The sequence below is a fragment of the Cavia porcellus genome, unplaced genomic scaffold (genome assembly GCF_034190915.1).
Source record: "Cavia porcellus strain 051 isolate PalLab524CR breed Dunkin Hartley unplaced genomic scaffold, mCavPor4.1 scaffold_40, whole genome shotgun sequence".
In the NCBI taxonomy this organism is placed as follows: Eukaryota; Metazoa; Chordata; class Mammalia; order Rodentia; family Caviidae; genus Cavia; species Cavia porcellus.
The window spans coordinates 7,106,667-7,124,377 of record NW_026947523.1 but is presented as its reverse complement, the minus strand read 5'-3'; the positions used below and the strand labels follow the sequence as shown (position 1 = coordinate 7,124,377).

At 45.4% G+C, this 17,711-nt stretch overlaps 2 protein-coding genes across 2 annotated transcripts in view; one reads left to right on the top strand and one right to left on the bottom strand.

Annotated features, from left to right (window-relative positions):
• Positions 1–676: 676 nt before the first annotated feature.
• On the bottom strand, positions 677–10,541 carry Phf5a (PHD finger protein 5A). The gene is made up of 4 exons (XM_003470520.5): positions 10,388–10,541; positions 9,971–9,994; positions 9,127–9,293; positions 677–1,324 (listed from the first exon to the last, which is right to left on the bottom strand). The coding sequence occupies exons 1-4, from the start codon at positions 10,437–10,439 to the stop codon at positions 1,235–1,237; spliced, it is 333 nt and encodes a 110-aa protein (XP_003470568.1). The 5' UTR covers positions 10,440–10,541; the 3' UTR covers positions 677–1,234.
• A 292-nt stretch (positions 10,542–10,833) lies between these two features.
• The window catches only part of Aco2 (aconitase 2), a 36,034-nt gene continuing 29,156 nt past the window's right edge, over positions 10,834–17,711 (top strand). The window contains exon 1 of the mRNA XM_003470384.5: positions 10,834–11,018. Coding sequence (XP_003470432.2) covers positions 10,983–11,018 — 36 coding nt within the window. The 5' untranslated portion in view covers positions 10,834–10,982. The remainder of the gene's footprint in view (positions 11,019–17,711) is intronic.

Genomic DNA, 17,711 nt, shown 5'->3' with positions numbered 1-17,711 from the left:
AAAAGCAGCCCCATGCCTGTGGCTGGGCCCTGCCATCAGGGGAGCCCCCGTGCAAGGCCCAACGCCCTTCTTATGCTCCTTTGGGTCAAACACTATTGTCAGGCTTCTCCTGGTCGTTGAGGCAGAGGCCAGGTTAATTGTGGACCTTCAGGACATTATAAGTAACCCTTTTGTTGACCCAAAATAAAACCTGGAAAAAGGCGAAACCTCATCCAATAGGAATGGAGCATCTGCGATTCTCCAGGTCTGCCACTGTGAAGTGGAGCTGGAGTTGGAGCAGGGCGTAGTAGCTGACGCCTGGAATCCCAGCACTCAGGAGGCTGAGGCAGGAGGACCATTGCAAATTCAAGGCCAGCCTGAGCTGCACAGCGAGACCCCGTCTCAAAAAGACAAATAAAAAAAGCTGAGTGATCCTCACTCCTCAGTGTAGTAATCTCACCCTCTTCGTGTCTGTAACCTGTCTCTTTAGTTCAAAATTCAAACTGCAGTGCAGGAAGGGAAAGTTTCTGAAAACGTCTGACTTACCTATGGGAAGGCTCAGGTGCTTCTGAATTCCGTTCAGTGGTATTTCTTGGGCAGGGTACTTCACGAATCCCACTACCTCTATTGCTTCAACAATGTCTGGATGACTAAAATAAACTGCTCATGTGGGGAACTCCCACACGGGGAAAGCGACTACCAGAAAATAAGCATCAACTTTATTAACACAATAGCAACAGAAAGTTTCCAACTTCTCAGAAGAAAACCAACCCGAATCCTGCACTTACTGGTGTTACAGGATTAAATGCTTGTGTCACACTCACTGTTCCCGTCGCTCCCTGCCACACCCCGAAGGGTCATCAAGGACAACTGCCATGGAGCTGCTGAGGGACATTCTGGGGGTGGAGGTGGGGCGGGTAGCTTCACAGCCACCCCAGGTCACACAACTGGAAGGGAATCCTGCTAAGAACCCCTGGGGTAGAGAACACATCCTGTGGAGAACAGAGCCTTTGGGCTAAGAAAAACCATGAACTGATCAGTTTTTTACTAGATAGGGTGGCAGCCGGGCTGCTCTGTGAAGTATCCTTTTTGAAGCCCTCCTCAGCCCATGCGGGAGGCAGGAAGGGTGGTGAGGTGGTAGCGTGCTAACAGGCGGGTGCACTGTAGCACAGGCTCGGCTCTCTCTGCTGGGGGCTGTGGGGTCTTTTGTGGCAGCTGCAGCAGCTCGACGGGGGAGGCAGGGGACACCTGCCAATCACCTCTTCTTGAAGCCGTATTTTTTGCGTTCATAGAAGAGGTCTGTCTTAGAGCTTCCCAAATTGACAATTTTGGGACAACCGTCTCGCTGGAAAACAGAATAAAGAAACTGTAAAGTTTTTTTTGGTCTTTTTCTTTTCTTTTCTTTTTTTTTTTTGTCTTTTTCGTTTTTATTGGTACCAGGGAACGAACTCACAACTACCTGCTTGCAAGGCAGGCGCTTAGGCCACTGAGCTAAATCCCCAGCCCAAACTGTGAAGTTTGTAAGTCTGAATCAAGAGGGACTGAAGAGAAAATTTAATCCTAGTGAAGGGGCAGTTAAAATTTTAAGTAAGAGCCTGCCCAAACATACCTATAAAAACCAAGTGAACATATCTGGACAACCTGATAACAGAAGATGGGTTCCTGTGTATACCCCATGCTTAACTGATGGCCTTGCAATGTAACTTGAGGTGTTTAAACTCCGTCAGCAACCCAGGATGTCACCCAATCCTCCAATCATAATGCTCCAAATCTGACTCTGAACCTCCTACTTGCTCTCCCTTTAAAAGCCCCAGAACACCACTGGGCAGAACTCTGACTCTGGGAGAGACCACCCAGTCAGGAACACTGGTGTAATAAACTGCCTCGTAAGCCTCCTCGGTGCCCTTTCTTCCCGTGTTTGGTTTGTTTTCTGCAACATATGGGATGAACAAAGCTAACCTCTTCACCCCAGGATTTACAGATCCCACTAGGGCTGGAGTGTAGCTCTTCCCTGCTATGTAGTAGGCGCTGGGTTTTATCCTCAGCACCACTTCTTGAAAAGGAAAAAGGATACCAACAAATGAGTTTGCACGTATGTGCAGACATCTGTAGCTCCTTCACTGGCACTGCTTAGCTTACCTTTCTCTTTAGAGTTTTCAGTGAGCATTTACAACTATTGAGCTCATGGTTTTGTTTGCCTTCCTGTTGTCTTACTTGACTCAGCAAGAACTTATTAAACATTTAAAATAACCAGAGTATGTTATGTGCATGTCTAGATCTGCCAAAATGAAACCCTTTACCTGTAAAACCATTATGCACTAATGAAAAAGAGATGAGAAACAGTCTATGTAGTGTGTTTGCAGGGTCTGGCTGCTCTCTATCCAGTGACTTTTTTGGTACTTGGAATCAAACTTGAGACCTTGTAACCTTGTGCCTGCCAGGCAGGCGCTTATGCCACTGAGCTGTATTCCCAACCCTTTTGGTTTTTTTTGAGACAGGGTCTTGTTTTGTAGCTCAAGCTGCCCTTGAACTCACAGAGATCCTCCTGCCTCAGCCTGTAGAGCACTGGGATTACACACTAGTGGCACAGTACTCAAATGAACACAATCTGAAACTCTTATGCTGAAGGATTTTCTTCAGGTGAGAGGTTAAGAAATGGTAACCTTCACCTGTGGTCCAAGCTCTCCAACCCTCCTCCTCTGTTCCACGGAGAGAATACCCCCAAAGGGGAACCTTCAGTGCTGTCACTTCTGGGTTTCATGTGTCCTTATTAATTTGCTTCATCTGACAGTGTCAGGGAGCAGTGCTACTGTGCCAGGCCTGGCTGCTGCTGGCTGTCCTGACTGGAAACGCCATGCTGTGACTGTGCGCATCCACGAAGCCCCTTCGAAGCCTGTGCTGTAGGACTGATGATGCCAGCTGCTGATGGGGGCGATGGGAAGAAAGCCCGGGAGCTGTAGCTGGAAGCCGCCACAGGCCTGCTGACTTTATCTGAATTCTCTGTGGGGGACTGACAGTAGCCTTGTGTACAAGGACACACGCTAACATTGTCTGGTTTTCTAGAAAACAAAGGAACTGCTTCTCCCTGGCCTAGGGAGCCATGACATTAAACACAGCTGTACTCTATAAACTCTGGCAATGCTGTGGCTAGGACCAATTCCCGCACTGTCCTTACCGACTCAGCCACCATGGCAGCCATTACCTCTGCTCCCCACAGTCCTCCCTGGAATGAGGGCTGGCAGCAGCTTGGTTCATAGACTGAACGGAGGCAGAGGTTGCGGGAGGCGCCAGGTGGCAGGGCCCTGCCCCAGGCTGCACAGCTGTCCTCACTTGGAAGGGCGCAGGCTCTGGAGCCAGGTCACCCGACCTTGTGAGTTAACATCCCCCAGTCTCAGCTCAGGGACAAGTAAAATGACTGCAATGGCAGAACTACCGAGAAATGAGCAGGATAAAAGGCTCAGGAGACCTCTCTCTGGCACAGCCCCGGGCACCCAGTCACCTCCCTCAGTCACAAGGAACTGCCCAAACACACACACCCGCCAGCCATGGCCGTCTCGAGGCCCGGCCCTGCACAGCCAGGAGCAGCTGGAGGCAGCGTGACTCCAGCCCTTCCTACCCTCTCGGTCTTCCCGTTTCCTCTCACTCACTCACAGCTTTCCTAATCCTTCACCTAAATCTTTGTTCATTCTTGTCCACCAGTTTCCTGGTTGCCCCCAAATTGAGGATTGTTAAGAAATGATGGAGAAGAGCCGGGTGTGGTAGCTCATGCCTATAATCCCAGTACTCAGGAAGCTGAGGCAGGAGGATCATTGCGAGTTTAAGACCAGCCTGGGCTACACAGTGAACCACACTGAACTGCATAGAGGGACCCTGTCTCAAAAAGACAATTAAAAAAAAAAAAGAAAAAAGAAAAGAAAGAAAATGATGGAGAGGCCAGGTGCACACCTGTGATTCCAGTGCTTGGGAGGCTGAGGCAGGAGGATTGCTGCAAATTTGAGGACAACTTGGGCTACACAGCAAGAACAAAAACAAGGTCTAGGGCCTTAGCTCAGTGGCAAAAGCGCCTGTCTGGCAAGCATGAGGTCATGAGTTCAGTCCCCAGTACCAATTAAAAAAAAAAAAAACCCACAAAAGATGAAATAAACAACAACAAAGAGAAATGTTGGAGAGCCAGGTGCGGTGGCTTATGACTGTAACTCCATCTGCTTAAAGCAGGTGGATCACAAAGTTGAAAGCCAGCCTGGGCTACTTAGTGAGACTGTTTCAGTAAAAATTACAAGGAGTCAGGTGGATTGCCAAATTCTGTCCCAGGTTGGGTAATTCAGCAAGGCCCTATCTCAAACAGGCCTGAGGATGTGTGTAGCTCAGTGAGAAGGTCCTGTGTTCAATCCCTAGTACAGAAAGTAGTTTAGCACTTCCTGGGTTCAGTACCCAGCATCGCCAAAATGGCACACTGGAAGCCTGATGTGGTGCCTCACACCTGTAATCTCAGCACTTTGGGAGCCCAAGACAGTATGACTGTAAGACAGAGCCCAGCCTGGGCAACTTAACTTAGCAAGCCTACCTCAGTATAAAAGATAAAAAGGCTTAGGGATGTAATTCAATGGCACAGCACTGCAGAAACCAAAACCCAAGACACCAAACGAAAGACCTTTAGATTATCAAACTAAGGTTTATATTCATATGTGAATTTTTTTTTTTTTTTTTTTTTTTTTTTGAGACAGGGTCTCACTATATATCTCAGGCTGGCCTTGAACTTGCAGTGATCCTCCTGCCTCAGTTTCCCCAGAGCTGGGATTACAGATGTGCACTCCCAAGCCTGGCTTTTACGGTTTCTTGAGATAGAATTTCACTATGCAGTGCATGGTGGCCTTGAACTCATGGCAATTCTTTGTCTCAGCCTCTTGAGTGCTGAGACTACAGGTATGGGCCACATACCTAGTGTCAAAGTTTGTTTTTTTTTTTTTTTTGTAGCACTGGGTTGGAACTTGGGGTCCTAGGCATACTAGTCTAGGCAGGTACTCTACCACTAAGTTACTCCCCCCCAGGTCCCTCCAAAAATCTTTGGAGTTTCTCTAAGGTGTCAGGTGCTTATTTCTTTTCTTTTCTTTTTTTTATCGGTACCAGGGATCGAACTCACGACTGCCTGCTTGCAAGGCAGGTGCTTATGCCGTTGAGCTAAATTCCCAGCCCCCAGGTGCTTATTTCTACCACATGTTTCTGAAATGCACCCCTGGCCCAGAGACAGATTCAAAGTCCTCATTGACCTTGGGCTTCCCATCTGGAAGGGCTGCTTCGATTAAGTCCATTCTGTGCAGCCAAGCAAGTTACAAACGTCACCTTGGACTACTGATAAAAATGCAGGGTTTTCAAGCAACACTTTAAAACCAACACAAGTCATGCACTAATGAAAAACTGTACAGAACTGAGGTGTGAGAAAAAGCAACTGAATGGATTGTGGCGATTACAAAAACACAAGGACTAAAAATGAGTCAGCATCACTGGTAACAAATCATGAGCAGGTGCCAGAGGCCAGCCCTGCTCTGACGACAACACAGAAGGTGAAGACTTGTTTATCCCCTTGGCTACTGTTTAATAAATACCAGTGAGGTGAAGAGCAGCCCGCACACGCCAGGGAGGGATCTTTGCAGGCGCGGTACACCTTCCGCCTGAATCTGTGTTTGGGAAGACTTTCTTGTACCTAGCTCTTTGTGAATACACGCATGGGACAACATGAACTACTACTTATTTCTGTAGAAATTTCCACAAGGCCAAACAGTGTGTGAGAAGCAAAGGGAAGACTTGAACCCGGGCCGCCTGCCTCCCAGGCCAGTGCTCTAGCAGCACCTCCCAGAGGCAAAAAACACAACTTTGCCAAGCTTAGGAAGCTGTAGAGAATAGTGAGTGAATTGTGAATTGACTTTAAGAACTATCAAGTTTCTTTTTTCATCTAACTGTTCTGTAGTTTGTTTAAATGCGACAACCAGATGGTAGAAATAGCAATGAAAGGGATGGGACAACCCTTACCCAGCCTGAGCAAGTGACAGTGAGATGATTAAACAAAGAAGTTAGGCCATGCATCCTCTGCCAGGGTGAAATACTGCCCCAAGGGGGTGGAAATGACTTGTCTTACAATGATTTACCATCTAAAGCTCATTCCTATCCAAGGAAATTGCATTCCGCTTGGCAGGGCAGAACTGTTTATTTTTGGGTGTTGGGCCTTGAACCTGAGGCCTCATGTATACTATGTGTGCACTCTACCACTGAGCTACAACCCAAAGCCTGTCCCCCTCTCTTTTTTTGGGGGGGGGGTGCCAGGAATTCAACTTAGGACCTTGCACTTGCCAGGCAGGTACTGTGCTGCTGAGCTATATCCCTGTTCTACTTCTTAATTTAAAAATCAAATTTAAACCAAACCAGTGTGGTATCACAAGCCTGTAATCCTGGCACTCTAGGAGACCAAAGCAAGAGGATCGAAAGTTCAAGCCCAGCCTGGGCAACTTAGTGAGACCTGTCTCAAAATAAAGAATAAAAATTTAAAAAGGGGGTTAAGGATATAGTTCTGTGCAAAGATTCTGGATTCAACCCCTAGCATCATAATGATAGCAAGGTAGCAAGGCATGGTGCTACGTGCTTGTAACCCAGCACTCCGGAGGGCTGAGGAAAGAGAATCACAAGTTTGACGTCAGCCTGGGCAGCTAACTTAGTGAGACCTTGTCTCAATGTATAAAAAAAGGGGGGGGGTGCTGAGAATGTAGCTCACTGCGAGGCCCTATGTTTGATCTCCAGTACAAAAAACAAACTCAGGGCTGGGGATTTAGCTCAGTGGCATAAGCGCCTGCCTGGGCAAGCACAAGGTCATGAGTTTAATCCCTAGTACACAAAAACAAAAAACCTCACAAAAACCAAACCAAAACCAAAACCAACAAAACCCCCAAAAGAAAGAAAACCCAATGGCCCCTCTCAAAGGAAAAAAGTTTAAATGGCTACTTTTTTTACTCTGGCTGGGAGAGAAGAGGAAAATGGCAAGTTAAAGCAGTAAAGGGCTAAGGGTTAAGCATGACACTGGAATAACTTGGACCTCTGGAACCAACATCCACAGCTACTGTCCCTGACTCCTGATCATTCTTGTGGCTTTGAAAAACTACAAATGAGGACAATCAGCTTAGCTTACTGGGCCAATTCCTTTGTAAATTATGCAAGCTGCAGGAAGAAGAGAACAATAACAGGGTGGCTTTTGTTGTAGGAAGATTTCTACATAGGAAAATGCCTTGGGCACTTAATCTCCATGATCACCTGTAAGGATGAGAGGCTAGATCATGTCACTGGACTGTTTGTGTTCCTTGGAAACTAGTGTTGGGTGAATGTGAGCTAGATGTCAGCTCAAATATCCTCAGGAACATTTTCGTACAATGTGAGGTTGGGGAAGTGATGTCTAGAATACTTCTCAGGGACAGATATGAGGCATGAGGATCTGAAGATATCAGGTCACACACCACATGCAGACAAGTCAGATAGCAATTAACACTTACTAAGCATTCTCTGGTTGCAAGCTTATGCTTGATAAAAAATCTAGTGATAACCATGTAAAACTTCCAGAAAGTGTTCTCCTTAAATGGACTCTAGCTAGTTTAAGATTTATTCATTCCTTCTCTTTGTTGCTTATAGACTGAAAGTTGTAATTACCAACACCTATCCACATCAGAGTCTCTAAGGGAGACTGCCACTCTCATAGATAATTTAAAAGGGCAGCACCAAGTATGTGTACCATGCTTGCCCTAGAAGTTAGTCAGGTTACCATACAAGACCTGGGAAAAGGAGAGACAAATACGAGAACTCCCTTGAAGGAATATAACCTAGCTCATGGGTCAGATACATGCTTATAGAAAACAGGATATGATCTGACAGTCAAGGTAAACGCAAATCAGAGCTTAGCCAGCAGATTGTTCAAATTATTTTTTGGTACTTAATCTGCAGCTTTTCTCATTTTCTTAAATAGATTCAATGGTGTCAGGAAATCTTGTCTGGTCTAGTGTCTTCACACAGACTGCTGGGGTGACTGGGTTTTCCCTCAACATGGGCACAGGACCAAAAGAATTTATGAAAGGAAAGGACAGTGTATTGCAATGGAGACACAAGGTTTAGTCAGGCTGGCTTTGCCACTTATTAGTCAGGAGAGAACTCTGAAACCAGACAGACAATAATAATCCCTATTTAACACAGCTATTATGAGGAATAAGGGAGATAACGTACAAACTACCTGCTTTCTGCTGTGAAGAACTGGGTATATATTTTTTGCTTTATCCTGTATTAGGTAACCAACTATGTACTCTCTACTTACCTGGAGGGAGTGGGACACATCAGACACCCTTTGCTCGTAAGATTAAAATGACCTGATTCATGGTCCCCCTCTCCTCTACCACTCCCACACGACTGCTCTATTAAGGAACAAGGGTAAAATGTGCCTTTTTATGACTAACCAGACAGGTCTACCAGGTGCATTCCTGGCACTCTTGAAGGTTGAGGCAAGAGGGTCAAAGGTTCGAGCCTAGCATCGGCAACTTAGTGAAACCATCTCAAAATTAAAAAATGGAAAATAGGCTGGAGATGCAGCTCAGAAGGAATTAGGTTCAATCCGCAGCTTGGGGGTTGGAGGGCACTACATAATGTTTAAGAGCAAAAACATCATTAAATAAAGATGTTTGTCAGCCTTTTAAAGCCAAAATCAACTTGAACTACCCTAAGTTCAGGTTTGCCACCACAGCTTTCCAAACAGTCCTTAATGCAAGTAGACTTAAAAGAACTACTGAATGGTTGTTAAACACTATGCATTGTGTTAGAACTTACAAATGCAGAATGTTATTTTTGAGTAATAATAATCATCACAAAGAAACACCAAAGGCCTGGAGAGAGGGCTCTCCAAATTGCTGGTGCTGCCAAAGACTTGCTTCTCTTGCATTTTTGACCCTTGATGCTGCCTGTATTGGACAACACCCAGTTTGGCTCACAGAACTTAAAGAAATTACAACCTAGGCAACTAGCTGCTGAACATAGTAATCTCCACAGACCAGAGGACACTGCTGTGGATGGCAAAGTATGACAAAACAAGAGGAAGAAAGGCCAGATGACAGCTCTGTATACACTCACGTCCTTCTCCTGGATGGTGCACTCTTTACAGTAATAGGCATCAGAGACTCCCGGGCCTCCACAGATCACACAGCGCCCCTGGTAAGAGCCGTAATTACACTCATCACATATTCGCACCAGGGTGCAGGGACGCACATAGGAATCACAGATTACACACTTGCCATCACCTGTGAGGAAAAGAGAACAGAGTCATGTTCATTAGGAAGTGCTTCCTCAAGTCCTCTGGCTTCTGTTATCCGACTTTGAGGCCCTCTTCTACTGTGGCAGCACAAAACTTGTCTTACTGTCGTTCATCTCAATCCGTTCAATACATACAAAACATGCTAATGGTGGTGCAAGCCTGTATTCCCAGCATTCTGGAAGGCTAAGGTGGAGGATCCCAAGTTCAAGCTCAGCCTGGGGAACTCAGCAAGACCCTGTCTCAAAATAAAACCACTTTTATAAAGCGCTGAGGATATGACTAAGTGTAGTGGCCCTGGGTTGAATTCCTAGTATCATAAAGAAAAAAAAAGTTAATAAATTAGTACATGAGAAAAGGATACAGAACAGCACCTGGTAAGTTACAAATCTATGTAATCGCTGGCAAAATGTGAAAGTGTGTGTGTGTGAGAGGAGGTTCATGCCCCGTCCTAAGTTAGAGAGTTTCTCAAAACCTAATGTTTCAAATGCCCAAGATGGAGTGGGAAAGGTGGAGGCACTGGTTGCAGCCTTGCATTCAGCACTCATGGGCTCTCAGGCACATCTCCGCAAAGCTTGCTTTGTAGCACCTCTGGAAATGCCTATTTACTGGCTGGATAAAAACCGTGCTGAAGAGCAGGGAGTTTGGAGAAGGCGTTCCACTCACATTTTTCACATAGTCTTCCGATGGCTGCAAAAGTCAGAGAGAAAGAGTACAATCACAATCACGTTTCTAACGAGGGGGGGACGGTGCATCTTAGTTTAGGTTGGGGACACACAATCACAGCAGTGAACACGGAGAGAAGATTTTATCCTCATACATTTCCATCTGAATCAAACCCATTGACTGGAGTGCCCTCGTGAAGCTCCTCTCAACTCCCAGGAAATCTGAATTTCTCCAGGTCGGTACTCGCCGGCCTTATATCGGAGATCACCAATGCGCACGCTCTTAAAATACTCAGCAACCGTGAGGCGGGAAACGTGGCGCCCTCAAGGCAAACCCTAAGGAGGCTATAGAAACCCCTAGTCTCCATCTCCTAACACCATCTCAACCCAGACAGCCTAAGTCAGGGGGCCGTCTCACCAACACCAGCTTGCTTGCGGCAAAAGATCAGATCCGGATGATGTTTAGCCATAACTCCTATCCAAGAGGGCTGCCGGAAGCTTCGGTGACTTCCGTCTAACCTTTAACCCCTATGGCTCCTGCCTCCAGGTCGTCGTGATTGGTTCTTAAGACTTCCATCAGCCGTCACGATTTTTTGCACCAAATCACGCGAGCTCTCGCGAGAGTTTCTATAGGCTGGAGCGCAAAACCCTCAAGTCCCGGAAGGTGCATGAAGGTTTTTAAAAGATACTTTCCCAGATTTGGAGGGTAGAGATAACCAAAACTTACTCGTAGGCAAAAAATTGTTGTGCCCTTTATTCTTCGAGTATTTTTTGTTTTGGGTGTTAAACTGAAGGCCTTGCGCCTGCTTCTGTAAGCGTTTGTATGCTGCTCTGTCACGAGTCAGCTTCTTTCTCAAGTGCTCCGCCCACTGCATTCGGGCGGGTTTGGGCGCCTCCATAGACGCACCGCCTTCCACATCCCTGGCTCTTCAAGCCACGCCCCTTCGCGGAGGCTTTAAAGGCGCACAGCACAACGTCACTTTCACGCGACCTCATCTTTGTCAGTGCACAAAATGGCGCCTTACAGCCTACTGGTGACCCGGTTGCAGGTGAGCAAACTCAGGGCCCTCTGGATTACGGGGGCGGGGTGCCTCCTCTGGTGCCTGCGGCGCTGGGCGAGGCAAAGCCAGGCTGGCCCGACGTCGGGAGGACTTTTCGTGTGCAAGTGCGGGTTGCAGTCCCAGCGCCTTTCCCCGCTCCTCGGTTGCCCTAGGTCAAGGCGTCCCTGGTACTCAGCTCCCTGGGCTCTGTCCCCGCCCCGCGGTAAACATGTGTCTGAACAGCAGCAGCCTAGAGAACAGTAGGGACACCTCTTTCTTTTTTGAGGACCACTTTCCTTTTCCCTAGGGTGTCTTTCTATTCCTCAAGGTGAGGACAAGGTGACTGGGGGTGCGGTGGTTTTTGAACCCTTTAGGCCAGTGCCTGAAGCCCTCACTTCTCGTTTCTTAGTAACAGAAACTTGCTAGCCAGTTACATCTACAATTACCTGGCCTGGAGTCTGGAGAAGCTGGTACTCTGTACTGCCTTTAAAAGACCCTGCGGAACCTAGAGCCGAGAATGGGAGTGCGGCGGACATAGTAAACCATAGTAAACAGGGATAAATAACAGTAATTTCTCACTGGCACCCGATTTCAGGACAGTTTTAATACCTTCTGATACCACCTGATTGAATAATCATCTGGTGAAACAGATGTGAGACGAATTTTCTCTCTTGATAGGGATGAAATTGCAAGAAAGTAGCAAAAAGTTCTGGCTCTCAGATTGTCACCGAAGTTTTCAGTGACCTGAGTGATCATGCTGTTAACCCCTCCTCTTATTCGTATCAGCATTTCCTCGCTGAACTTTCTGATTCAGGGTATGGTTGTTTGTATTTGTGAGAGTACAGGAGAGTATTTCGAGCTCATATAAGTTGCTTTTCAAATACTAGATGGGCAGGTCAGTAGACTCAACAGTTTGACCTTGACTCTCCTACCTATTATAAGTCATCTAGAAAGTTGACTGTCAGGCGTTATTTCACCCCTAACTTGAACGTCATACCAAGGTGTTACATTTAGAAGTTTGATGTCAAATGTGTATTTTATTAATAAAAATAAAGCAAGTATCTATAGACATTCTGTGTCAAGCTTTTACGATTACCTTTGTAAATCTTCTTTGGATCAAGTGGCATAAATTTTGATTGTAGCGTTAATAAAGAACCTGTGTGCTGTGTTCTTCAGGAAGCACTGTTACTTGGAGTTATTTTCATCACATTGCTTAAATTTAAATCGTACAACTATTTATCTGTAAATACTTTTGATGTCAATTCTGAGAAAAGACAAGGAACTTGAACATATTTATCTCTTCAGGTCTTTTCATTCTCTAGATTAATGATGTGGACATATTTGTTTCCTCTTTTCCTGCTATTTTATGTTTCCTGAAGTCAGGTGAGATTATTGGATATGATAAGTGACTTACTGAGCTTGGAAGAAAGGAATGATTTTTTTTTTTTGCTGAAAAGTGTCTTGGGAAATCTGAGTTAGAATAGTGTAAAAAGAAAACTGGCCTGTGGTTCATGCTCCACCCTAGTCCTGTGACCTTGAACATGTACTTATTGCTTTGTTATCAGTTGGGGATGGTCCTTAGTAAATATTTATTATTGAGTATTTGGATTGCTTTAATGTGTTGAGCAAGGAGAATTTGTTTACCACCATGTAGTTTTAACCTCTTTTATAGATGGAGAATCCAAGACCTTTGAGAGTCTGGGTGAAGTCTAATATAGTTAAGATTTAAATCCAGATGTACTTTTATATTCATTTAGCTAAGATGAATGAACAGTATTATGTATTTACTTGGAATTATAACACAGTGCCAGGCTGTCTCAAGTGATGATCAGCTAACCCCAGCTGAAAATGTGTGTTTACCATTTTTGTGCTTAGATACACCTGAGAAGCTGTAGTCATCATGTTGCAGAATCCTCCTGATACAGTTCTTTCTATTTCACCACGTATCTTCTGAGCAGCCACTGCCTGCTCCAGAAACATGATTAAGCAAAGAAGACAAACCTAGGTTTGTGGAATGTCCAGTGTATCTTGATGTATCTAGGGCAGAGAACCTTGGATACATTTCTTGCCAAACTAATTTCCCTTCTGTCTCTGAGTGGACCAGAAATAAAGGTAGATGACAGAATGATGACTGTTATTGCTGCCACTGAGGGTGACTGTCATTTGCCTTTTTACTACTAAGAGTACCTATCATTTACCTTACATGTACCTGTAATAACTCATGACTCTGAGATAAGGCAGACTTGTCTTTTTTAGAGACAAAGAAATGAGAATAAAGAAATACAATGATTAGTAGCAAGGACTCTGGCATCTGACTGCCTGGGTTTGGATCCTGGCTCTAATACTGAGTAGTTGTTACTTTCAACAAGTTACTCAACCTCTCTGGACTGGTTTCCTCATCTGTAAGATATAATAGAATGTCAGTTTTAATCATTACAATAGTTACAGAATATTTAGAACCCTGTCTGGCTTCTACTGAGTACTACATATTTGATAAAATAAATTTGCATGGGGGTTGACCACTAATTATTGGCAGATGGGATTCAGACCTGCATTTTTCTGATCGTGAGGCCTGAAGTCTAGCAGCTGGCACTGTGTTGCTTCTCTTTGTTTTTTTCTTTTTTTTTTTTTTTTTTGATGTTTTTCTTTTTTATCGGTACTGGGGATTGAACTCACGACCACACACTTGGAAGGCAGATGCTTATGCTGCTGAGCTAAATCCCCAGCCCCTGCTTCTCTTTGGTTTTAAGACCACAGACACCATTGAGATTCCATAGCCTGAGAACTGCTTCGAGCTGAACTCCACCACCTACTGGGTAGAAAGATTTAAAAAAATAGAGCCTGAGGTGGAAGTTCCTGCCTCTAATTCCAACACACCTGCACTGGGAGGATCCTAACAAGTTCCAGCCTTGCCTGGGCTACATAGTGACTTCAGGACCAGACTGAACCTACATAGCAAGGACTCCTATCCAAAAAAACAAAACAAAACAAAACAAAAACAACAACAAAAAAAAACCAAAACAAAAAGCAGGGCTTAGGGATAGGGCAGTGATATAAGAGCTGCCTGCCTGGCATGCTCAAGGTCCTGAGTTTGATTCCTGGTATAAAATACCCCCTAAAAACTAAAAACCCCAAGAAAATATCAGAGCAGATTTTTCAAAAGCTGTATTTACTTTGGTAAATTTGGTCTGTTTTTTAATATGCATTTTTATGCATATGGCTATGAATGATAAAGGAGAGAGGTTGGAACTTTAAATGTTTCTCAGGGGTGGGAATTTAGCTCAGTGGTGTAGCGCCTGTCTGGCAGGTCTGAGGTCCTGAGTTTGATTCCCCATACCCCTTCTACCCCCCAAAAAAAGTTTCTTAGTCTGATTTTGCCTGAAATACTTAGGTTTCAGTTCTCTGTGAACTTGGGGAAGTTAGAGTTCTTATGTAAATTTGAGAAGGTCATATGCAGCCTCAATCATGTGAATCTGGGGTGAAGTTATCTGATTGGGTGTTACCTCGATGCTTTTCTGAGGTCATCTGTTGATTTGAGTGAGTGAATGAATTAATACATAAATTTCAAAGGGAATAACATCCCATGCACAAGAAGAGCACACCGAGCCAGGCGCAGTGGCTCACAGCTGTAATCCCAGCACTCGGGTGGCTGAGGCAGGACAGTGTTGTGAGTTGGAGACCAGCCTGGGCTACAAAGTGAGCTCAAGGCCAGCCTGAACTGCATAGCAAGACCCTGTCTCAACAACAACAAAAGAAGCGCACACCATTTCTTTCTAAACTAACTGCTCCTGAAATGTGTATTTTTAATTTTTTCCCCTAAAACATTTATTGAAAGTTTAATGCCTAGCACTATTCAAGACTTTGAGAATACAATGGTGAACAGCAGTAGTGAAGATAAACTGGGTTCTGTCTGCAACACATGTGTGTAATCCCATACTCAGGAGGTTGAGGCAGGAGGATTGCTGTGTTTGAGGCCAGCCTGGGTTATGTTGTGAATTCAAGGCAACTTGAACTACATAGCAAGACCCAGTCTCAAAAAAAAAAAAAGAAAAAAAAAAATGGGGAGCTGAGACTGGCAGAGGACTCCAGAGGCTAAGGTAGGAGGAGAGATGGAAAGTAACCAAATAGGCAAATAGGAAATTGTAGCTGCTGAGTGCTCCAAGAAAGACAAAATAGGATAAGGGAAGTTGAGAGAGTAGGTGGGGTGTGGCATGCATTAACTGAGGTGGTCGGAGAAGCTCTCACACTCGTTTGAATGAAGAAGAGATTTCAGGCATAGCGGCAGCTTGTGCGGGCACCTGAGTAGCTGAGAGCTCAGGGTATAGGGGGAGCACATAGGCCCAGCGTGTTTGGGGTGTTGGTGTTGCAATGGGGTCATACAGGCCTCGGTAAGGAAATTGGGTTTTATTCTTGGTGCAGTGAACACCGGCTGGCAGGTTTTTGTTTTTTGTTTTTTTGTCTTTTTGAGACAGGGTCTCACTATGCAGTTCAGGCTGGGCTTGAGCTCACTTTGTAGCCTAGGCTGGTCTCCAGCTCACAACATCCTCCTGCCTCAGCCTCCCAAGTGCTGGGATTACAGGTGTGAGCCACCACGGCCGGCTTCGACTGGCAGGTTTGAAGCAGGGAGTCCATGATCAGATTTATGCTTGAGGAGAGTCATTCAGGCTGTTTTGTGGACACAGACCAGGGACGGTCAGAGGAGGAGGCAGAGAGGGAGGACGTGCTGTTGGAGTTGTGCGCCCCCTCCCTCCCCCCAGTGTTTGAGATCAAGGTTCTGGGGGCGGAGTCTCCTAGGCTTCTGGCTTTGGAATGGGCCTCTGGCTTGAGTCAGCACTACCTCGCACATGACCCTGGCCTAGCCTCTCCCTGGTCTCAGTGTGGCGCCTGGTGTGTCCCAGGAGCCATCTGGGAAGCATTGAGTGAATGTTGTTGCAGCTTTCTTCTACTTGCCCGGTTTTGCCAGCCTCAGATACAGAAGGCATGGGCGGGCTGTGGGTTGCCCAGCAGGAAAGTGAGAAGGGGCTGCATGGTGGTGCACATCTGTGATCTCAGACTTAGAAGGCTGGGCAGGAGGATCACTATGAATTTGAGGCCAGCCTGGACTATAGTGAAATGCTATCTCCAAAAAGAGAGAGAGAGAGAGAGCATTTGCCTAGTGTGCTCCTGGCCCTTAATATCCTGGGTTCAATCCTCAGCATTGCCAAAAAGGAAAAGAAAAAAAGAAAAAATGTTTTGAAAGTATAATTGATGTATCATTTGATGTGGGGTTTTGTTTGGTTGTTTTGTTTGTTTAAGTGGGTTTTTTTTTTTTTTTTTGGTTTTTTTTTTTTTTGGTCTTTTGGTCTTTTCCCTTTTTACAGTGTACCAGGGATCGAACTCACGACTGCCTGCTTGCAAGGCAGGCGCTTATGCCGCAGAGCTAAACCTCCAGCCCCTGTTTAAGTGGGGTTTGAACCCTGGACTTCACATTTGGAAACAGGGTCTTGCAAAATTGTTAAGTTACTCAGGTTAGTTTTGAACTTGTGATCTTCCTGTTTCAGCCTCCCAGAGTACCACAGTCACAGCTGTGTGCCACCAGTCGCAGCTGGAATAGACCTTTTCTAATACTGAGAATAGGAGTAGACTTCCACTTCCCCTATATTGTCCCAAAATGGACAGGTAGAAGCAAAGGAGCTCCCAAAATGGAAAGCAAATGGTTTTCTTGGATTTATGTTGAAGAGTTTAGGCCAAGGGAAAAGATAGTTGTTTTGAAGCCATGTTTTAAACCTTTGCTGTGGGGGCTGGGGATTTAGCTCAGTGGCATAAGCGCCTGCTTTGCAAGTGTGTGGTCATGAGTTCAATCCCCGGGACTGATAAAAAAGAAAAAGACAAAAAACAAAACAAAACAAACCACCTTTGCTGTCACCTTGGCCAAAATACCCAACATTCCAGAGATTTAGTTTGGTTATCTGTGAAACAGACGTACGTTACCTTGTACTCCGCAGTAGTTAGCGGGACAGTGCGTGTAAAATACTTGGGGCAACTCTGGTGCTGAATAAAGAGACTTCATGAGTGTTAGTTACTACCTCCAGCCCCCTTAGAGGCCCACATCTCCATTCTGCCAGCGTTTGTCCTCCTCTCTTTGAAAAAATACTGGTACTAATTGGTAGTACATGCCTGTAATCCCAGCACACTGAGAGGCTGAGGCAGGAGGACTGCAAATTTGAGCCCATCTTGGGCAGTTTAGCAACTTATCCTGAGACTCTGTCTCAAAAAAAAGGTAGGAGGGAGATTTAGCTCTCTGTGAAGGTCCTGGGTTCAATCCATAGTGCTGTGTGTTCCTGAACACAGAAATATGTGTACATACAAACACACACACACACACGCACACCACACATACACATGCATGCATGTACACACGCACCCATGCAGGGAAACTTTTTGTTCCTTTCATTGTCTCCCTGAACACCAGCTTATAGATGCTCAGGAAAAGCTTTTCGTTACTGCTCTGAGTTGGAGGAGTAGAGGTAGAAATGAATCTGCTGGTTCTGTTTTTTTATTTGCCAAATTGAAGGGCAACATGAGGGATGTGACTTCTGAGATTACCATTGCCACCATTAAGTATGAATTTAAACTCTGTTTCACCTTGGAGGGTCTGAGGCAGCTTCTGATTGGGAGCTTTATTCTGGGGGCATTTCTGGGAGGGACCAAAGAGGTATCAAG

Excerpts from the sequence above, each read along its gene's own strand:
- Phf5a (XM_003470520.5), bottom strand. The coding sequence starts at position 10,439 with ATGGCTAAACATCATCCGGATCTGATCTTTTGCCGCAAGCAAGCTGGT. Across the intron at positions 9,995-10,387 it reads CCGCAAGCAAGCTGGTGTTG|CCATCGGAAGACTATGTGAA; the intron begins GTGAGACGGCCC and ends TGACTTTTGCAG. Across the intron at positions 9,294-9,970 it reads CGGAAGACTATGTGAAAAAT|GTGATGGCAAGTGTGTAATC; the intron begins GTGAGTGGAACG and ends TTTTCCTCACAG.